This window comes from Neofelis nebulosa, chromosome 1 (assembly GCF_028018385.1).
Source record: "Neofelis nebulosa isolate mNeoNeb1 chromosome 1, mNeoNeb1.pri, whole genome shotgun sequence".
NCBI lineage: Eukaryota > Metazoa > Chordata > Mammalia > Carnivora > Felidae > Neofelis > Neofelis nebulosa.
The window spans coordinates 81,314,359-81,337,781 of record NC_080782.1 but is presented as its reverse complement, the minus strand read 5'-3'; the positions used below and the strand labels follow the sequence as shown (position 1 = coordinate 81,337,781).

Below are 23,423 nucleotides of genomic sequence, written 5' to 3'. Positions count from 1 at the left end.
CACATTTTCATCTGGGGGGAGAAATCAGAGGGAATGCCCATCTGTCTCTTAGCCATTTGTACCACCAGTGTCTAGTGTCACAGACTTTCACTCCCTCATAGTCCTACAGCCTTGCCTCCCTCTCCTCTCCTGGCTCTAGCACACTTCACTGAATGATTTTTTTACTGAGTTTGGTCATAAGACTACAGTCATAATGCCCTTTCCCCAGCCCCTACCATGATCCTAACCTCTGTTAGAAGTATGTGCTCATAGAATTCTGGTTGAATCAGACTCCTTAAAAAAGAGATCGTTGTTCTGCAAAATTAACTTGTAGGGTAGAAGCAAAAATTACAGTCCTGTATATACTGCTACCTTCCTTAGAGTGCTTGGCCAATGTCATATGCTTTATTAAAACTGAAGGACTCATTTTTTAAAATAGAATTCTGTAGAATTAAATAGCACAAACATTTTTCTTTTAAGCAGGCTAGGCAGTTTCTGGTAATACTTCAAGCTATTTTGTCTCGCCAAAGCAAACTGCAATCTTATCCAAACAGATAAAACATGCTTAACAAGCCCTGGTTAGTGCTGTCAAAAGCCAGATGCCTTGAAAGGGGTGTTAGGAGGGGAAAGCTGGTCAGAGTTGTTACCAATTTAAAGAAAATAGAATTTTCAGATTACTGGACCTGTATCGATTCCATATTTTGGGTCATTGTACCATGGTGGAGACCATCTCTGGGACAAGCCATCCGGAGAAAATAAAGATAGAATTTGGTAATTACTCAGTGAATTTGATAGATGTGGCTGACCAGTCTGTAGGCTTAAAACTTCTTACTTCCTCTGTAGATAGGCAGAAGCTTAAATTACTAATGACCTCCTTGGCCTGCCTGCTTTCATTGCTGAATCAATGAAGCAAAGATAAAATAAGACTATGACTCAAGCTGTCACACAGCGAGTGAAAGAATGAGCAATGTCTTCGGAGTCACACGGTCACATCCACATCTTGGTCTTGCTGTGGAACTAGCCGTTGTGATCTTGGGCAATTCGGTTAACATTTTGGAGACTCTGTTTCCTCACCTGTGAAATAACACCTACCTCACACATAAATAATAAGAGGATTAAAAGATAATGAAAAGTATGTCACTCAGTTTTGTTTCCCATTTCCTTCTGCAACAGAGATTTACTTATCATACAACAAACAAAGGGCAAGGAGACATTCTTTGATATTTTTGCTTAGCAGTGCAGAACTTGAATTTATGCCGGTGTTGGAGATTACTGCCTTTCAAGGAAGTAGAAACATCAAAAATGTTTTTATTTTGTCAAGCAACAAAGTAAGATTTGGCATTATTTTCGGATCCCAAAAGTGTACATTGTGACTTCAAGGAAGTCCAACGATAAAAGAAATAAAGGGAAGAGTGGTCAGAGAATAGTATGATGGCCCATTGATCTATAATGGCATCAAGTATCCTTCAAAGCATCAGGACCTTCCTCTAAGTTACTTGGCTTAAGTCATAGACATTGTAAAATACTCTGGTTTACAAATACTATTTTTTTCCCCTTCATGTAAGTTAAGATGATTGAACTAAAGGAGGCCTCTTAGAAGATCATCTTGAGGGGCGCCTGGGTGGCGCAGTCGGTTAAGCGTCCGACTTCAGCCAGGTCACGATCTCGCGGTCCGTGAGTTCGAGCCCCGCGTCAGGCTCTGGGCTGATGGCTCGGAGCCTGGAGCCTGTTTCCGATTCTGTGTCTCCCTCTCTCTCTGACCCTCCCCCGTTCATGCTCTGTCTCTCTCTGTCCCAAAAATAAATAAAAAACGTTGAAAAAAAAAATTTAAAAAAAAGAAGATCATTTTGAAACTACGGTAAAAATGAGGACATATCTTATAGCCTACATAGTTTGTGATTTCAACTCTGTGAGTGGCACAACCTCGTCAGGGGTCAAGGTAAGACTGAGTTCTAATTTTATACACAGTCCTGACAGCAATGAGTTTTTCTTTACTTTCTTAAGCTTTCTCCCTTATTATCAAAATATTATGCTTGTTTCACAAAATAGAGATAGGAAAAAAATAAATAAGTTACTCATAATCCCATGATCAAGATATAATTACTGTTAATATTAGTGTAAGCCTTCCAAATATTTTCTGTGTGTATGCCAGTATACAAGAGTGTATACAGTAGTTGAATATACCTATGATTTACAAAATAATGTTTAAGATTATTTAACTCCATTTTCACCTTAGTATGCCATAACAATTGAATGCTATTAAATATTTTTCTATAATATTATATTAATAATTACTTAGTATTATACTGCATGGAAGTACCAAAAAAATTTTAATCAGCATCTTATTTTAAGACTTTCACACTATTTTAAATTGTTTTCTATAACTTTTTTCCTTAATGAGAGGAAGAATTCATACTTTTTACAGTCTTCATTATTTTCACAAATTTATAATATCCAATGATTATCTTAAAGAGTTTTGCAAATATCGGTAGAGCCATCATGATCACCATCATCATCATTGCCATCATCATCATCATCATCTCCTTACCCTGAGGCACCAAATGTAGACATAAAAACATTCAAAGAACCATGAAATATGCCTATGAAAAACATCTATAAAATGGCTATTTCAATTTATACACATATTATAACTACAGATTTGTTGATGTATATTATGAGCGATGCATCTCCATACATAACACAGCGTCTCTGCACACAGCTACAGGTGTGCATAGATATAGATATATGAGAGTTCAGATGGCAGTTTACTTCAAGAGGGCAAGTTCCATTCAGCTTCCTAGGTTTCACATCCCAGCTCTACAATTTTCTACATGGGTAACTTGGAGCAAGTTATTTAATTTCCATGTGTTTCCATCTTTTCATAAGGTTGCTGAGAGGATTAAATTAGATTTCACGTGTACACATTTAGCACTGTGTCTGATAAGGCACCAAAAAATGGTAACTATAAATACATCCTTCCTATAAAAGTTCCAAGGGACTTTAGGTAATTCAGAGCGTGAAAGCAGATCATGAAATGAAAGGGGTGCCATACTTGAAACCCAATAAAAGTGGAATATAATTTTATTTTTTCCACTTAATGACTATTTACTTTGGGGGAGTCAATGAACATATTTGGGCATTTTTGAGTTTAAAGTAAACTAGATGGGGAGGTGGATCCAGTAACTTCTTGAAGGCTTTCCACCTTATAGACCTATATTTTATTTGACTTGTGCTGGTAGTCATAACTCTGGAAGGCTAGCACTGAAGTACTGGAATGCGTGATAGTGATGAGCTAAAGTGGGATCTCATGATATGATTCGTCAATAAAGCTTGAAATTTAAAGATAAGCACCTAGGGAATGGATTATAACAGGAGACACAAGGTTGTTTATTATTTTTAAGACCGACTTTTGCTGTAACACTTTATGGAACATCTTATCGCCTATTAATAGCATGCTTAATTGTATCACAATAATTTCTTTAAAATGCAGTCTACCATCCAGATGGCCAACCGACACATGAAAAAATGCTCAATGTCACTCATCATTAGGGGAATACAAATCCAAACCACCATGAAATACCACCTCACACCTGTCAGAATGGCTAACATTAACAACTCAGGCAACAACAGATGTTGGCCAGGATGCAGAAAAAGAGGGTCTCTATTGCAATGCTGGTGAGAACAAACTGGTGCAGCCACTCTGGAAGACAGTATGGAGGTTCCTCGAAAAATTAAAAATAGAACTACCCTATGACCCAGCAATTGCTCTCCTAGGTATTTATCCAAGGGATACACACGCTGTTTCAAAGGGGCACATGCACCCCAATGTTTATAGTAGCACTATCCACAATAGCCTAATGTGGAAAGAGCCCAAATGTCAATCAATCGATGAATGAATAAAGAAGATGTGGTATATATATACAATGGAGTATTACTCGGCAACCAAAAAGAATGAAATCTTGCCATTTGCAACTATGTGGTTGGAGCTAGACGGTAAGTCAATCAGAGAAAGACAAATATATGACTACACTCATATGAGGACTTTAAGATACAAAACAGATGAACATAAGGGAAGGGAAACAAAAATAATATAAAAACAGGGAGGGGGACAAAACATAAGAGACTCTTAAATATGGAGAACAAACAGAGGGTTGCTGGAGGGGTTGAGGGAAGAAGGATGGACTAAATGGGTAAGGGGCATTAAGGAATCTACTCCTGAAATCATTGTTGCACTATATGCTAACTAACTTGGATGTAAATTTAAAAAATAAATTAAATAAAGAAAAAGAAAAAAATAAAATATTCAGGCACTGGAATAATAAAAACAAACAAACAAAAAATGCAGCCAACCTTTCTTTGAGTGAGGGCTGTTAGGAATGGAATCGTGCTAAGGATTTGTGACATTCAAAAACTACTTCTGATCAACAATTCCAGGTGTCTGTGTACACATCCGCGGGCAAATGGAGTAAAAAACATTATGCCTTGGAAGCATCATTAAAGCTCCTTGATTTTTATGAACATTACTTTGGTATCAACTATCCACTCCCCAAACTGGGTAGGTTCAAATTCCATGTCATTGTCTTTACTTTTGCTTATAGACCTTGCTTTGATTTCTTTCTGTATATATGATTTAAATGAGTTACTGAAGGGGTTCGGTTAGCCCAGGAAGCAATAATTTGTACCTCAAAGATGGTTCTTGACTCTAGAAAATAAAGTATTTATGAGAGGTTCAACTAGTGTGAATCATTTTTATTCTTTTAACAGGTTCCTGTTAAAATAGCTGCATTGGGGGTGTCTGAGGGGCTCACTCAGTTAGGCATCCAACTTAGGCTCAAGTCATGATCTCACTGTTCATAGTTTGAGCCCCACATCAGGGTCTGTGGTGACAGCTCAGAGCCTGGAGCCTGCTTTGGATTCTGTGTCTCCCTCTCTCTCTGGCCCTCTCCCACTTGTGCTCTCTCTCAAAAATAAATAAACATTAAAAAAAATTAAAATAGCTGCATTGCATATTAGATTTAACTGGATGAATTTTCCAGGGGCACCTAGGTGGCTCAGCTGGTTAAGCAGACTACCTTGGTTTTGTCTCAGGTCATGATCTCATGGTTCATTGGTGAGATGGAGCCCCATGACGGGCACTGTGCTGACAGCGCGGTGCCTGCTTGGGATTTCTCTCTCCCTCTCTCACTGCCCCTCCCAGCTTACTCTCTCTCTTTCTCAAAAATACATACATAAATAAATAAGTAAACAAACAAATAAATAAACATAAAAAATAATAACTGGATGAATTTTTCAGAGCACACAACTTTTTTCTGTACCATATTTGTATAACACCAGTAACATTTTTAAACATTTTTTACTATGTTTATTTATTTTGAGAGAGAGAGAGAGAGCACAAGTGGGAGAGGGGCAGAGAGAAAGAGAGACAGAATCCAAAGCAGGCTCCAGACTCTGAGCTACCAGCACAGAGCCCCATGTGGAGCTCGAACTCCTGAGTATGAGATCATGACCTGAGCCGAAGTCAGATGCTCAACTGACTGAGCCACTCAGGCGTCCCCACCAGTAACCTTCTTCAGAGTTGCCAAAGATTTATGTAAACTGCTGAAAATTGTCTCTCCAGCTGTTTATAGTGCATTTGAGTTTAGAAGATAAGAATGTGACACAGGTTTAAAAAAAAAAAAACACTTGGAGGAAATAGATAATTTGAATGTGCTAGTAGTAGATCTTTATATAGGAAGATACACATAGTCTATCTTGGATTAATTTTCTATCTTAAAAAATAGAAGTTATGATTTTAATAATGTTGCAGAACATACCAAACCATGACTTAAGTTTTATAACATATGTAGATCAGTTTTTAGAATTTCTGACAGTGACAAAACTTTTTCTTTTTCCCTTGGGGACATTAAAGCATACTCCTTACCATGTCTTTGCTCCCTTTTACTCCAAACTCTGTGCAGTTTTTTCTTTTCTTTTTTTTTAAGTTTATTTATTTTTGAGAGAGAGGAAGACAGACAGAGCATGAGTGAGGGAGGGGCAGAGAGAGAGAGGGAGACACAGAATCCAAAGCAGGCTCCAGGCTCTGAGTTGTCAGCACAGAGCCTGATGCGGGGCTTGAACTCAAGAACTGTGAGATCATGACCTGAGCCGAAGTCAGATGCTTAACTGACTGAGCCACCCAGGCGCCCCTGTGCAGTTTTTCTTAGAGGAGGTAAAAGGGACCATAAAAAGCCACCTCCAAGAGTTTATTCCTCTAGTTCCTGAGTCTCACTGCATTATTACAGTGCAGGTGCTATATACAGATACACTAAATTTACCTGTAATCTATTACTGTCCTTATATCAAAAGTCCAGGAAAGATCTGATAACAACCATCAACAATCTTACACTGTTCTTGAAAAATGTAGCCTTGAAAATTATATGAAATGCATTTAAAAAATAACTGAAAAGAAGCATGTAGTTTAGGAAAAATCAAACTAGATATAAGGATCTCTAATGACTACGGGAAGTAATCCAATGTAAAATCATCAGTGCAATTTACAAAAGGAATTATTCCACATTTGAAGTGCTAATGAATACTAATCTTTACTGGTGCTGATTTGTTTTTCATTGTCTTAGAAATATTTGTTTCCATCCACTAGTATTAACCTGTATTAATTCCAGACAATATAATTACAAGCCAAGTGACTTGGTTTATTTCAAACTTTAAAAAAAGTACCTTTCTTTTTAATCAAACAGTACTTTTTCTGACCTACATGAAATTGATGCCAAATGATATACATGTACACATACACAGATACAATATAAATTAATATACATTGTACCTGAGTTGCTTAAAGATGATTAAATTTGACTTTATTTCCTCAAGACTTTGTTAAGAAGTACAGGAAACATCAGGATACCTGGGTGGCTCAGTTGGTTAAGTGTTCAACTCTTGATTTTGGCTCAGATCATGATCTTGCAATTCGTTAGTTCAAGCTCTACACTTCTGTCTCTCCCTCGCTCTCTGCCCCTTCCCCGCTGGCACGCGTGTTCTCTCTCTCTTAAAATAAATAAAAAATAAACTTAAAAAAAAAGTAGAGGAAATATCAATGTTGAAAAGGAAATTGAGGTCAGAAATAATTGATATCCACAGCTTTTTTCCTCTACTGCCTTGGAAAGACATTTGTTCTTAATAGAGGCTATATGTTCTTGAAATACTAATTAAAATACTGACCATAGAGATTGCTTTTAAAACACATTTTCCTAAAATTACAATCCTATATCTCTTTTATAGAAATGAGTTCATTATATGTCTTGATGAATCTCAAACATATTGGAGGGGCGCCTGGGTGGCTTGGTTGGTTAAGCGTCCGACTTCGGCTCAGGTCATGATCTCACGGTCCGTGAGTTTGAGCCCCATCGGGCTCTGTGCTGACAGCTCAGAGCCTGGAGCCTGTTTCAGTTTCTGTGTCTCCCTCTCTCTCTGCCCCTCCCCTGTTCATGCTCTGTCTCTCTCTGTCTCAAAAATAAATAAATGTTAAAAAAAAATTAAAAAAAATATTGGAAATTATTTGATACCTTTCAAAATTTTTGACTAGTCTTAATATAAAATACAATATGAATGTTTTTAAATAAATCATTTTCTTAGCAGTAATGCGCCCAAGGTATTTTCAGAATTTAGCACATGTCAATAGGTTACTTCAGCTACAACCAAAACCATATTGATAGAATTAATGCTGCTTAATAATGGGTACTGATTATTTTCAGTGCAACTACAAGATACCATGTCAATGTTAAGATGGTCTTAAAGTTTTCAGAAAGTCTGCTTATACATGAAAGGATCACAATGTATTTGAGGAGGAAGCAAATTCCATTTCTGGTGCAGAAGCCATAATGATCAAATATGGTTGTTCTTATTTCTTAGATCTAGTTGCCATTCCTGACTTTGAATCTGGAGCCATGGAAAATTGGGGCCTCATCACGTATCAAAAAACATCACTGCTCTTTGATCCCAAGACCTCTTCTACTTCTGATAGACTGTGGGTCACCAAAGTCATAGCCCATGAACTAGCACACCAGGTACCTGCCACTCATGACTTTCTTTTACTATCAGTCCAAAAAAAGCATTGTTTCAGACACCAGCTGTCATCCTGAAACAACATAAAATTATATCATTTTACCTTTAGAGGGAACCTTGAAGACTCTCAAACCAAACATATATGTCAAGTAGCAAAGTTCTCAATCTCTAGACTGTGAGACTCACAAAGGAGTGTTGTCACAAGAGAAGTGGCCACTGTGTCCTCTAAAACTCTTCATGACAAAGCCTTCAAATATCTTTTACTAAAGAAGGTAGGGACTAAGCCGATATATGGGGCACAGAATTAGAAATTCTACAAATAGAAATTTCTATTAAAAATATTTCTCCTTAGTACCATGGCATTCCAATCTAGGGCAAAATCAAACCCCCTCAGTTTGAACATGTCATTGTATGGCCACAAAGAAGTACTTCACATCCAAGTACTCATAGGGTGCTGACCCTAGACACTACCCTAGACATTACTTAACTCTCTAAATTTCAGTGTCTTCATCTATAAAATTAAATTAATAGTAGTTCCTGCTTCTTGGAACTGTTGTTAAGAATTACAGGTAAGTGTCTGTACCTGCCATATAGCAGACCATCAGTCAGTGTTAGTTATTAATGATGACAACAGTGATCTCTGCTACTGCTACAATTTCTTGCAGGCTAAGCTTTCTAAGGCCCATCTATCAACACTGTATGAGATAAAAATACGAAACTATAAAACTAGCTATATAGATATCAGAGACTATTTCTACTCTATTCATTTCTGAAAGTCCCTAGTAGCACAGTGAATTATTAAGGGCCCCCAAATTCTCTCTCACCAAGTAGACAAATATCATTTTATTATAGAAGCTAGTAATATCTTATTAATTTTTAACTTTATCCTTTATCATTATTATAATGATAAGTTGGATTTTATTTAAACAGTAAACTAAAAATCCAATTACATAGGAGCCGTGCTCAGCATTGTACTTTAAGAACATATGTGCGGCTTATTCTGGTTTAGAATTTCCCCACTGGCCCATCGTAGGGGTTTTGATCAGTAATCACTGGTAGCTCTAAAGCACTTGACTGAATCTGGGGATTTCTAATTTTTCTACTGGATGTTCATAGAGGAGTGGTTGGAGAACTCTATCTCTGAGGCTCCCCTAGGCCTTCCTTTAATAACTTCTGTTTCATGGAGACACAGATTCTAGGGCTGAAGCACCAGACAGCATTGGAATTTTTGTCTTGACTATTTTGTATCCCAGTTGATCTCCATATGATCATTTACTCTGACAAAGACTCCCAATGCCAACTGAATGAGTCAGGGGTCCATAGCATGGCATATAAAGCCCCCAAGATGAAGCCCTTCTCCACCTTTCCAGCCTCATCTCTTGTCAATACCCTAAGTGTTAGCCATCCCAGACTACCTGCCGTTTCCTAAACATGCTAGGTTGTGTTGATCCTTTATGCTTTTTCTTCTGCTACTTGATCTGCCTAGAGTACACATTACTTGCAACATACCTGAAGACCCCTTGCAAGACTCAGGAAATGAGTCATTTCCTAACTAACTTACACACTCTCCCAGCAGAACTGAGTTTTAACTCCTGGAATCTTCTCTATCCCTTGTACAGACACTGATCATAGCGCCATAATGCTTGATTGCATTTATCTGTCTAACCATTGACCTCCATCATTTGTATTGAGGCAGAAGATATATTACATACATCTTTATATTTCTAACATATGGCATGTTGCCAAATAATGTAGTAGGTTCTCTAAAGATATTTATTGAATGAGTGAATGAATAAACCACTCTTATTAACTGGTAAATTTACCATAATCAGCTCAACTTGTATTTCTCTTACTCATCAATTCTCAAATTAAGAAAACACCTCCCATCCATTCTCACAGATGGCTTCAGGAAGATCAGTGCCCACTTGTAAAATGATCTGAGAGTTATTAGAAAAGAAATAGAACTTAAACAGTTTCTAGAAGCTACATTCTGTTCTATAATTTTAAGAAGGCTCTTCTGAATCTTGGAATCCTTTTGTTTAATTTCCTATCCTTCTGGAGATTGCAATTCTAAAACAGATAAACTACATGGACAGTATTGTGCATATAGGCTAAATAAAATATAAAAGTACATGAAAAAGTAGTAACACTTAAAACTGGTGTTACAGATCAAATATAGGTCAAGGGTAAATTTCTATTTAGATTTCTTTATGGCATCCTTTTAATTTTATTTATATATATTTAAAATCTCAGAACTTTATTCACTTTAGTGTCCAAGTTAATCCCTGGAGGGAAGTCAGAGCAAAAGTTAACAACTAAATGTCCTCATCAGTAATACTGTGTAACAATCTGAGAGTCCTAAACAAAATCTTATGATTCTTAAGTACCTGCTACTTAATGTAATGAGGTGACTTTGCCAAAGATATTTTGGCTTATATTTCCCCAAAGCCCATAAATCAAGGATGAGGTGAGATTGTAATAAGTGTGTAAGAAATAAAAACTACCCCACAAAATGTTTTATTTTCTTCCTTAATATTAAATCTAATAGCCAGGAAATGTTGGGAGCATAAAATGGAAGCTGGAGAGTTGGTGGCAATAAGGACACAAAAGAAAGAAAAGTGAAGCAAGAAGCAAAAATGTGGTGGTGAGAAGAGAAGGCACAGAAATCAGTACAAGGAAGCTGTACAGAGTGAAAAGTAACAGAGAGGAAAGGCCTTAACTACTGAAAGAAGTAAGTTACCACCCATTGCATTTTTTGCTACAGTTAGTAATATTTATATTTGTTTAATTTCTAATAACATTGAGTCTTTGCCTCCTAGTGGTTTGGCAACCTGGTTACAATGAAATGATGGAATGATATTTGGTTCAATGAAGGTTTTGCAACATACATGGAACTCATCTCACTTAATGCTACATATCCAAAGCTATAATTTGTAAGTTTACAATTTTGTATGTCATACCTTACATACAGTTCAGCCCATAACATAAATCCCTCACCCAAAAATCTATGGACAGAAAACTGAAATAGCACAAATATACAGCTGAGTATGTGGGGTAAGAGGAAAGAATATCACTGTCCATATCCAATGATATAGTACAAGAGAGTGCCCATGGCTACAGAGCCTGTGCAGAGTTCTTGACATATAACCTGAAAATTAAGCATAATTTGGGCACACTCCTCCAGAATTTTCAAAAGGCCTATTCACTTCCCCAAAATTTAGGAAAAGATTGTTTTCAGACATGCCTTTTTCCTTAGGCATAAGAAGTCTAAACACTACATATCAAGTTGGTTTGTGATGGTTAATTAGCTCTTTGGGATAGGCATTTGGCCCAGTATAGTATAGACAAATATGGATTCAGAGTATCTTCTTATCTGCTATGTTTTGAATCCTTGGTGAAATCCCAAATATTCATATATTCTCACTTGTAAAACACACGTAATGCATCTACTTTGCAGGGTGTTGAAAGGATCACAAATGATGAATGTAAGGTCCTGACATATAGCAAGTGTTTCACTAAATAGGAACCATTTTATTTTTGTATCCAAAGGTTTGGTACATGGTAAACGTTCAAATAATGTCTGAAGGAGTGTTATATTTACACTTTTATGAAGTAGAGAACCGGTAAAAGGGGGATATGTAAGGGGAAAGAAACTTAAAATCAATCATAAGGAATATTGATCGAATACTTCTAAGAATATCGTACTAAGCCTATTGTGTTTTCTGTTGCTTTGAAAGTTTCAAATTGAAAGTGACAAAATTTTCTTCCCTATTTAGAATGATGCTTTTTTGGATGTTTGTTTTGGAGTGATTGAACAAGATTCATGAAATTCATCCTTTCCTATCTCCAATCAGGCAGAAACTCCTATTTAAATACAGGAAATGTTTAATGCAGTTTCCTATGAGAATGTAGTAATTGCTGTGGGCAAGTGGAAGCTCTGCTTTTAGGAGAAATATAATGAGAGTCGTGAAACCAGCAGTTGAAATTACTGCTTCCAGGTTACTGCCACTAGTTACACTTTTCTTTTATTTGATGTTCATTTTTCAGACATTACACATGTTCCATAAAATTTAAGCTTTCTTTAAAAATACATCATACTACTTTTTTTCTTTATCTTCTTGTTTTGTTTTCCTCCCTTCCTTCCTCCCTCCCTCCTTTCTTTCCTTCCTTCCTTCTTTCCTTCCTTTCCTTCCTTTCTTTCTTTTCTTTCTTTCTTTCTTTCTTTCTTTCTTTCTTTCTTTCAGGGAGCTTGTATTTCAAATATTCTCAAGGATCTCCTGAGTAAGGAGAAATTCCAGGAAGGAATTATTCACTACTTAAAGAAGTTCAGTTATGGAAATGCCAAAAATGATGATTTGTGGAGCAGTTTGTCAAATGTAAGTCATATACTGAGTAACAGCAGACTGTTGTTAAGCCTAAAATGTAACAGGCTAATTATGAACGTTTATAAATAGTTACATTATCAGTCAACCAATATTTATTCCACTTTCCACATTGTCTAGGTCAATAGAAAGCAGCACCTTCCTTGTTCCTCTGGCACCACACTAAACTAGGGTGTTACACTGGGTTAGTCACAGTATTTGATATTTGGCCTCCTTCTCTGTGGTTCCCTTCTATGAAAATTCTTTAATGACTTTGTAATTCCATTTTTTATTATTTATTTTGAGAGAGAGAGAGAGAGAATGAGTCAGGGAGGGGCAGAGAGAAAGGGAGAGAGAGAATCCGTGCTGTCAGTGCAGATCCTGACTCAGGGATTGATCTCACAACTGTGAGATCATGACCTGAGCCGAAGCTAAGAGTTGAATGCTCAACTGACTGAGTCACCCAGGCACCTCTGACTTTTTAATTCCTACCATAAATACTTAATCTTCTCTGCCCAAGTTTTAAGGTTGAACTCTGCTTGCTCAACTTTATTGTCCAGTATGCATTCTCCATTGAGCGAGACACATTTTCTCCCTCATAAGAAGAAAGCCTGCTTAATCCCTATGTTATCATGTCTTCGTTTCTAGTGCCCTTGCTACCTGAACTGCACTTTCTTCTTTCCAAGAATTCAAATGCCATCCGTCTTGTGAGTTCTAGCTGAGATTTTACCTCCTCCTTATAGACTACTCCAGCCCTCATTGCTTTGCCTTTCTCCTAAATACCTAGAAGTACGTTTATGAATCTGTTCCGTAAAGTGACATTCTCTTTTATTAGTTTATAATGGCTTAAATATAACAATGATAATAATAATAATAATTGCTTAAGAGCAAGAATTGTATCTATTTTTTAATGCCATGCATTAGTGATTAATAAAAAGTTGATCATTGATTCAAGAAATCTTGGTGTCTGTCATTGAGATTCATGTAGTATAATAGGCAAGACAAAAAATAAAACATGCAGTCAACTCAGATGATTCTAATAATTATTAAAGTATTCTTAAATGTTCAACTGTAAGTAAAATAATCTTTAATAGAAGTATTGTACTGGCAGAGCTCATGGATACAGGTCGAAAAACTCTAAGCCATTGTAGACAGAAGAGGTCCTCTCTTCCTTATAAACACTTATGTCCCGGGGACAGTAATATACTGTTAAGTATTTGCATAGCACTTAACAGTTTAAAGAGATATTTCAAATACATAATCTCACTTAATATTTTTTATGCTCTTATAAAGTCTGGACCCTCATGGTCCAATGATTTATGTGTGTGGTCAAAGGAACAAAGTCAAGTCATTAAACATTTTTTCAAAGTAGCTCAAAGCTTTTACTCACATTTCTTGAAAATTATAAAAGGGACCAAAATACACAGTCCTTACTAGTACCTGTAACAATGCTCTTTATCCATTTACACCACCTCCTGCTGATAATCTAGATGCTCTCTCCACAGTTCCTCCTAAACTTCTCAACCAGCCACACATTGCTTTTCTCTCCCATCTTTTTCCTCCTTCCTTTCCTTTGCAGTGTGTGTGTGTGTGTAGACATAAACCTTGTCTTTTTTCAACAACAAACAATCTCTCTTTGGGTGCATAAGGGTGTAGGAGGGTAGGAGGGAGATTAAAGGAGAAATTTGGCCAACAATTTCAGGATTCTTTTAGGCCAACTGTGAATATGTCTATGTTAATTTTTGTCATATCATGCTTATCAGCCATCTCAAGAAGGTAAGGTAGGCTTTCTTATCCCATTTTTACAGGTTGGAAAAGTAATACTAAGGGAGAAATTGGTGCCAGGTCACATATACACCAAGCAATGATGGAGTCAGTATTTAACATCTGTCTTCCCACTCTAAGTCCAGTATTCATCCTCTCAATTACAACACAGCTCCTTCCCAGTTATCAGGAACGTCTCGCTTTTAACCTTCCCCTAAATGTCCTCAGTTCTAGTTGACCACTTTCTCATGCCAAATGAAACTGTGGTATGAAACTGAAAAATTCCTGAAAATATCTTACTTAGCTTTGTGTCACATAACATCAATTCTAATACATGTCATAGCAACTTGGGAGTTAGAGGCATCCTTTGTTGTTATTTTTCATAAAATTGTTTAATGGCATTTGATAGCCTCACTGTGTGTGTGTGTGTGTGTGTGTGTGCATGATTTTTCCATTTATAGTTCCTTTTAAGCACTAACTCCTGGTTATTTAAAGGTTGATTGACAAGTTGTTGATTTCCTTGGGTCTCATTTTAATTTGGAATTCAAAATTAATATGCATTCTCTATATGCTACTGTGGTAGTCATTGGGAATGCTCAGGTAAACAAAGGCATTCCTCCTCCTCAGTCAAGGAATTTGTGATATGATAGGAGAAGGTTAATACTAGACTCAGTTGCCAAAATGCTAAATAGGGGCATGAGTAGCATGCACAATAAAAGAATTAAGTAGGGCCTCCCGAGGGGGAAAAGAAGAAATGAAAGAAAAATTCAACAAACTAATTCCTTCCTAAAAGTTATTCTATTACATTGTACTTCTTTTTTTAGTTAAAATTTTTGTTTTAGTATTTATTTACTTTTGAGAGAGAAAGAGACAGAGAGTGGGCAGAGGAGGGGCAGAGAGAGAAAGAGAGACACAGAATCTGAAGCAGGCTCCAGGCTCCAAGCTGTCAGCACAGAGCCCGATGGGGGGCTCAAACTCAACTCACTGACTGTGAGATCATGACCTGAGCTGAAGTTGGATGCTCAACTGACTGAGCCTCCCAGGCACTCCTACAGTGTACTTCTTTAGAAAACTTAAAATACATATATATATTTAAAACTTATATATATGTATACATAAACATAAAGTTTACATATAACTTTATGTATACATAAACATAAAGTTTTATATATATTTCATTGGCCTAGATAGACATGGTAAGGAACATAGCAATTCATGAAAATTTTTTAAAAAAGCATCTTCACAGTGACCATAGGAAATCTGCAAGAATTACTCTTTTTGTTTTATGTATGTAAGTAACTTTTGTTACTTGGGACTATCAGTACCCACATGACCATGCTCTTTCATTCTTGTTTTATAGAGTTGTTTAGGTAATTTTACATCTGGTGGATTTTGTTATTCTGGTTCCAAGATGACAAGCTGCACAGTAAGTATATAGAAGCTTACAGAGAAGAGACCTGCATCACGTGACCCGAAGTGAGTGTGTGGAGTAGCCCAACTGTCCCTTTAAATAACTGGAAAGGAAGAGAGACTCCACAATTTTCCTTGAAACAAAGCTGACTGAAAAAATAATGTTCAGGCCATTTAGGGGGATGATGCTATTACTACTCTATTTTTGTTGTTATAATTCAGCTTTCCCACAACCCCACTGCTAGCTAAAAATATCTCAGCTCAGAATTCCTCTGCATGGTTAGTGCCACATTGGCATCCTCTAGGCTCAGAAAAATGCCAAACCAAATATGTTAGGTTTGGAAATATAGTCAGCGGTTTTCTTGAGGCTCTTTTTGTTTACTTCTGGGAAGTTATTGGAACACTGTAGTAGAGCAGAAAGAAAAGTAACCATGAAAAAAAAAGGAGAACTCTTTTTTAAATGAGTCATGGTAATCCCATAAATTGTAGTTTTTAAAGGAGGATTCAGCATAATCCAGAGATCAGAAACCCTTATGAGAAGCTAGGAAACTGGAGGTTTTGTTCTCCATTCAATAGATATCTATTTTTGTAGTATTGTTCTTTTGGAATATTTAAAGCTCCCCTAAAGATAGACATTTCTTTCCTAAACATCCCCATTATACCGTTATTAAAATGGAGAGGTGGGTTTTTTTTCTGTTGTTTTTTTTTGGGGGTGGGGGGTTGAAATGGAGCAGGAGAGAGGCTCCAGTCTCAAGTTCCTGTGGGACTTTGCTACCAGATGTCAACCTTCTCCCACATATCTATCTCCTTCAGTTCACTTGCAGAGAGCAGGCCTGGGGTAGGCAGCCCTGATCCAGTTCCCGCCGTGAGACTGCAGCCTGAGGTCTCCCCTCCTCCTCCATAAGCCTTGTTTCTGGCAGCCAAGGAAATCTGCATTTCTGATCTCTTTGATTTCTCTCCTCCATTACCAAAGTCACTTGTCATTTCAGCTTGCCTTTCTGGGGGAAGATATGGAGGTCAAGGAGATGATGACTACGTGGACTCTGCAGAGAGGAATTCCCCTCATTGTGATTGGACAAAAAGGACGTTCACTCAGGCTCCAATAGATAGGTTTTCTGAGCAGGGTTTTCAAAGATGACCCAGAATGGAGGGCCCTACAGGAAAGGTGTCTGCTTTTCTTCTAGTGGTCTAGTTCACCTCCTCTCAGTTTGCTCCTTGTTTCATTAGCTTTCTTTCAGTTTCTGTGGCAACTTTGTGGATGCTATTTCTACCCCAGAATCAGAGGCCTGGACTAACCTTGATAACAGATTTAAAGAGCTTGGGGTGTGACCCAGTCTGTGTTGTTGTGCAGCTGTGTTCCTAGTAATTCTGCAGCAGCCACTCAGTTCTGATGCAGAGGGTGGTCAGTTATATTTGTTATAATATGTCTTACTCTTTCAGTACTAGATTTCTGGGGCCTAATCATTTGGTGACTAGCCCAAACCTAGGAAGTGTGAGGAAAGCTATACATCTCCTCAGAAGAGAAAATATCTTCCCTATGCAATGAATTAGATTCCTGTGAATCTTGTGAATTAAACCTCCTGTGGCCTTTTGTTTTTTGGTAATTGACTATAAACAGGATGTCTTAAAACATGATGTTCTCAGTAATAATGAAAGTAAATTCAATTAACCATACTATCATCTTGCTCACCAGCCAATCTTGAGAAACCTTGGTAAAGGCTTTACTAAAATCAAGAAATACAACACTGGCCACATTTCTCTGATCTATTAGTTCTATCCTTAAGATGAATGAGGTTAATTTTAAATGAAATAATATAAGTGGCTCTGTACTGGCTCTTACGATTGTTCTTCTTTCTAAGGATGTATTTGTCTAATAACAATTCTAGAATTTTTCTCAGAATCAGAAGCAAATTCAAGGTGTTTAACACATAGAATATAATGTTTTCCCTTTTGTTTTGTCTGTTGCCTGTTTCCAATCCAACAGCAACTTTTATGTCACTTCTCTATGTATACATCATTTCATTTTTCTATATGTCCTTCTGAAGTCTGAACCTCAGAGAGCTTAAACAATTTCTAGCTTGACAACGTAGCCTGCGAAATTTAATGTTTGATTCATTATTGGGAAAGCAGGATTCACACTCCTGTAACTTATCAAAATGTCACAAGAGACTTCAATAATGCAGATGGCCCAGAATAACAAATATCTACAACAATGATCTGTATTTTTCCTCCATTTGAGGTAGTATTCAGATTACTCTTATAAAATTATTACCCTCCAATTCATGCCTATCCAAACTCATGAAATGCTACTCTCCTCTTTTTCACTCCCAGATAGTTTTATCTGAAAAAACTCCCTTTCCTTCTTTTTTTTTTTTATTTATTTATTTTTTTTTGGGACAGAGAGAGACAGAGCATGAACGGGGGAGGGGCAGAGAGAGAGGGAGACACAGAATCGGAAACAGGCTCCAGGCTCCGAGCCATCAGCCCAGAGCCTGACGCGGGGCTCGAACTCACGGACCGCGAGATCGTGACCTGGCTGAAGTCGGACGCTTAACCGACTGCGCCACCCAGGCGCCCCAACTCCCTTTCCTTCTGGAGCCAAGATCAATCCAGATCATTCTATTAAGGCTTGGCAATATCTGTGTGTCTACTTTTACTTTTTTGTGTAAATTTTTTTATTGCTTTGTTAATTATTGGTACTTTGTGGGTTAGCAGGTAGATTATCCCTTCTGATCCTTTACTAGATAAAGTCTGTGTATGTCATTTGTTTCATTGTTTTATATTTTTCTGAAGATTAATAGGCATGTCTTCAATTATTCTTCTTGTTTTATACCTGTCAATATTTCCAAGCACAAGATTTTACATGTGTAAGAATACTATAGCTAACTAATATGGCTTGATGTGATAGAGGAAATGAATTTTAAAACCTGCTAGAGAGCCAGAAAAAAATGCTGATTTCTGTTATTTGCCATAGTGGGACCATTGAAAAGTAACTGAGGCTTTTTCTTCTAATCCATTCTGTTTTTCTGTCCTTTGGACCTGGCTAATCAGCAGATCCTAGATTGTGGCATTGCTGACCACGAACAGTCACTTGGCAGTGGAGGAGTTGGGTGTGGGTAGCTCTGTTGAACAAAAGGATATGGAAATCATACAAAGTCAGATCTTTATCTCTTAGGCTTTTCCTGAAGCTTTTCTTCAGTTATTTGAATTAATAACAGGCTGTCAGAGTTTTTGGAAATGTGAAGGAAGATTGGATTTTTTTTCTCTTCCTTAGAAGTAAGCAGTCAACAGAACTTATGATATGAGATTTGGATAGCAAATAGCACAAGTAAATGTGACAGAGCTCAACTAGGTGTATATTGCTGCACCTTTATAATCATATGGAAGAATTTTTACATACCCAAGGATCCACAAGTCTTAGCCTATAAAATGTATAAGGCCACTGATAGTGTGAAAGATGGGCCATTAGGTGACTTTTACAGCCAATCTGAGTCTGACAATGTGAAAATTAAAATGGCCATTCATTTAGTCTGTAGCAGTCTTTATTTTCTAGGTATCTTTGGCATATTCCATTGACCTACTCCACAATTCCTCTAATGCGATTCATGGACACATTCTAAAATCAAGGACAGGTAATGAACTAATTAGCCAAATAGGTGTTTCCGTTCTGAAATTAAACATGTTCTCAGCTATTTGGAGGAAAGATACTGTAAGTAAATCTAATAATAAAAGATATATGTTTGGAGAAATTTTCATTTATCCATATAAGTTGCTAAAAGAACTCTTTAGCTAGAAAGTTTGAATTTTCTATTCAGTGGGAATTCTTATACTTTTAGCATTTAGAGATAAGTTTGTATTTATATCAAGAAATAATGGCTTTCTATCTTATATCTCTTAGTAGCTACTAATTAAGCTCTTATGCCACAACACAAAAATATGTATGAAAACAAAGCATGCACTTTAGAACAAATTGGCCCTGGATTCAAATCCTCACTCCATCACTTATTAGATGTGTGACCTTCAAAAAATTTCTTTACTTGTTCTGAGCTTCAATTTTCTCATCTTATTTTGAACAAGGACCAGGTCCCACAAAACTATTGAGAGAATATGATAATGTTATTTCACATGTAGTATAATGTCTGTCATATTAAAAATACATAATAAAAAATTTTTAAGTTTATTTATTTTGAGAGAGAGTGTACATGCTCACGCAAGTTGGGGAGGGCAGAGAGAGTGAGAAAGAATCCCAAGCAGGCTCTGCACTGTCAACACAGACCCTGATGTGGGGCTTGAACCCACTAACCGCAAAATCGTGACCTGAGCTGAAATCAAGAGTTAGGTGCTCAACTAACTGGGCCATGCAGGTGCCCCATAACATAATTTTAATTTCTCTTTTGAACACCTTACTGAAATGTGAGAGGGTTTCCATCATTATGTCTTGTTCAACCTGGAATCCTTATTTCACCCAAAATAAGGACTGGACAAATGGATCACCTACTTACATATACATATTTCAATGACCGATAACTAAACTCTGAGACAAGGCCACAAATAAATCAAGTCAAATTCCAATCATGTTTATCATACAGTTAACTGGGCCTCTTAGACCTGCATAGACTGCTTTTGAGAACAAATTTAGCAGTCTTTTTCCTATGAATGAACTTATTTATTAATTTAATAAGACTATAATTCACACACACACAAAACCATCCAGTAGACTATGAAAATGAACATCACCATGACTTTTCCAAAACTTTGTCTTCCCACTGATTAATTAGTAATAGCATGAGAACTAACAATTTTGGAGATGTTCCTGGTACGTATGTTGTTAATAAAATGGCTAATGCCAATTTCCTCCTCCTAGATACTCTGGATTTATCTGAAACTACCAGTTAGGTGAAATTCAGTGTGGACTCAAATGGCTACTACATTGTTCACTATGAGGGGCATGGATGGGACCAACTCATGGAACCAACTCTAAACTGCATCAGAACCACACGCTTCGCAAACCTAAGGACAGAGTAGGTCTGATTCATGATGCATTTCAGCTGGTAAATTTCAGCAAAATTTCATATGATTTCATAGCAAGTAACTGATTCATAATCAAATATGCTAGATTTCAAAATCAAATATTCAGTGTTGGTCATTCATATGAGATAGATCTGAAGGTCAAATACTTGGCCAAAGCCTACCTACTGATAAGGTGTTTTGACCCATACAGTGTTTAAAAATATAACACAACATTTTATTTATTTATTTATTTATTTATTTATTTTTAAATTTTTTTAATGTTTGTTTTTGAGAGAGACAGAGAGAGAGGCAGAGAGAGACAGAGACACAGAATCTGAAGTGGGCTCCAGGCTCTGAGCTGTCAGCACAGAGCCTGATGCAGGGCTTGAACTCATGAGCTGTGAGATCATAACCTGAGCTAAAATCTGACGCTTAACCAACTGACCCACCCAGACGCCCCTAATCCAACATTTTAAAATGTGGGGAAATTTACATACAAATCCTGACTTCTGAAGTCTCTTTTATAAGTGAAAAGATTTGGTAACTGTGGACCTTCATTCCTACAAAGAGGAAGGTGCAGTGGACACATCCTTCCGGAAGCCAGGCCTTCACTGTCCCATGCACCAAGGTCCCAAACTGTACACAAGTGGCCTGTTTCACTCACTTAGGGTGGACCCTCTAAGCATTTAAGCTTTTGACTCTAGATTTAAAATTTGTTTATGTGAGTAGCTTGCTGTTTCACAAAATACCTATGTAATCTGTTGAACAAAAAGTATAATATAGTCTTTACTTTTATGATTTTAAAAGTTAAATCTAGTACAAATCCATTCATCACTTCTCACATTGAAGAAATCAATATGAAATTGAAAGGGAAGTGAAGGAGGAATTGGCTACTTGTGTTTATTCCTCTTCAGACTTTCCTGGAAAGACAAAGTATTTTCTTTCTTTTCCCATTTATCATCAGCAGAATAATAGAATAAACCAGGTCATAAAACCACCAATGAGGAAAAAAATTGGAGTATTGTGCATTGTAAGCTTTTCCTGTTCTGAGAATTACTATACTCAGTTTATTCAGTGTGACATATTATTTCCTTTCAGATGTTTATTTAGGTCAAAGTGAGTGAGAGTAACCAGCAGGATACCTCTCAGGAGAAGCTTCTCCATACAGCAGAATTTCTAGTTAGGAGAAACAGAGAGATTGAGAGCCTAATCCTCAACCCCACAGGTTTTAGGAACATAGTGGTTGCAGGGCGCATTGGAGGCCAGGATTGGGAAAAACAGCATTCCACATCTAAGCAGATACAGGGTAGACTAGATGAGAAGTAGGCTATGATTCACTGAAGGAGGTTTATCTGCTCAAAGGAGAAACTCTGACTAGATGGCAGAGTAGATTAAAAATTTAAGAATAGGAAGACTGAAGAATATCGATAGTTTAGTCAATGAAAGCCAATTTTTCAAGTAATTGCCAAGTCTTCTTTGCTGTTTCTAGCCTATACATGTATGCGTTGTCTAAATTTAGCAAAAGGAACCCTACAGTTATCAGTGGAAAACAATCAGTGGAAAAACAATAATAAGATTTGGGTGACAGATTAATGAAGTTAATTAAGAGTACAAATTTTGGGTTAAAATGGATGGGTTCAAGTACTACCTCTTTAATTATTGTTTGACCTTAGGCAAATTATCTAAACTTTTTAAGACTACGTTTTTTAGTTTTTAAAACTTCTCTAGTATTTTAAAATTCCAATTTTAAGTAATAATATCTAATAGAAAGTGTTGCTTTAAGGATTGCATAAAATAACGCCAATAAAGCACAAAACGCAGTACCTGCTGAGTAACTGTTAATGTTAGCAATATTAGTATTATCTAATGTAAATTGTTTCAAAGATCATTTGTTGAATAAGAAGAAGTGAGAACACAGAAATGCATTGCAAATAATGCAAAGGTGGAAAACAGCAGAATGTAAATTTATGTATTATTATGTTTGCAACTACATAGAAAAAGTAGTAGCTAAAAAGTGGGGGGGGGGGTGGGGAGGGAATATTCCAAAGTGCTATTAGTGAATGTGTAGGGTAGTGAAACTATGAGTCTTGTTCCTCTCCTCTCTAACTCACAACTGTCTCATAATTTTCTTATATTAATTTTATAATAAAATTAATTCAATATGGAAGCAATTTAAAACTCTCATAATATTTTTACTTGCAAAAAATATTTTTACTTACTGCCTTCCCTCAGTAATATTTATCTTGTTCTTGTCTGCTTTTTCAAATACCTATTTAAGAGTTAAAAGAAGTAATCAATGATCATATTTAGTTTGAAGACAGAATTTGACCAAAGAATAGATATTTGTTTTAATTGTTTTTTTACACTTACTAAATATAATTTAACACTTGGATCTCATCTGAGTTGACTGGGATTAAAATGACAACTTTAATTTCCTTACAGAAAAACTATTTTTTTCTTTTAGTCCCACACGATAAAAAGAAGACCCAAATTGCTTCCTCGGGAATTTGGTTTTATTTCACAAAAGTATCACTTAACTAAAACTGTATAGTAATAAGTATATAACTGTATACTAACAAAATATAGATTTCTCCTGTTGGGTTAAAGTATACACTTATATGTGTGTTTAGTTTTTAAGATGAACAAACATTCAGATAACATTTTGTGCAATGATTGGTGGTGAGGAGCTGGATTTTTATTAAACAATAATTATATAAGAAGAAAAGAAGCCCTCTTAATGAATATTAAGGTTAATTTTTTAAGAAGTAGGTAGGTATAAAAGTAAATAATGGTGTTTGTTTTAGTAAGAAACAAATTATGCTGTACCAAACAGGAACAACAGGA

At 36.5% G+C, this 23,423-nt stretch overlaps 2 protein-coding genes across 2 annotated transcripts in view; one reads left to right on the top strand and one right to left on the bottom strand.

Annotated features, from left to right (window-relative positions):
• ERAP1 (endoplasmic reticulum aminopeptidase 1) overlaps window positions 1-773 on the bottom strand; it is a 127,746-nt gene extending 126,973 nt beyond the window's left edge. The window contains exon 1 of the mRNA XM_058726489.1: window positions 663-773. The gene's annotated coding sequence lies outside the window, so the exon portion shown is untranslated. The remainder of the gene's footprint in view (window positions 1-662) is intronic.
• ERAP2 (endoplasmic reticulum aminopeptidase 2) overlaps window positions 1-23,423 on the top strand; it is a 41,592-nt gene that overhangs the window by 8,964 nt on the left and 9,205 nt on the right. The window contains 13 exon segments of the mRNA XM_058738962.1: window positions 1,761-1,918; window positions 4,414-4,534; window positions 7,882-8,036; window positions 10,854-10,967; window positions 11,811-11,942; window positions 12,279-12,410; window positions 15,520-15,585; window positions 16,559-16,734; window positions 19,123-19,154; window positions 19,157-19,201; window positions 20,434-20,543; window positions 20,546-20,657; window positions 22,069-22,160. Coding sequence (XP_058594945.1) covers window positions 1,761-1,918; window positions 4,414-4,534; window positions 7,882-8,036; window positions 10,854-10,967; window positions 11,811-11,942; window positions 12,279-12,410; window positions 15,520-15,585; window positions 16,559-16,734; window positions 19,123-19,154; window positions 19,157-19,201; window positions 20,434-20,543; window positions 20,546-20,657; window positions 22,069-22,160 — 1,445 coding nt within the window.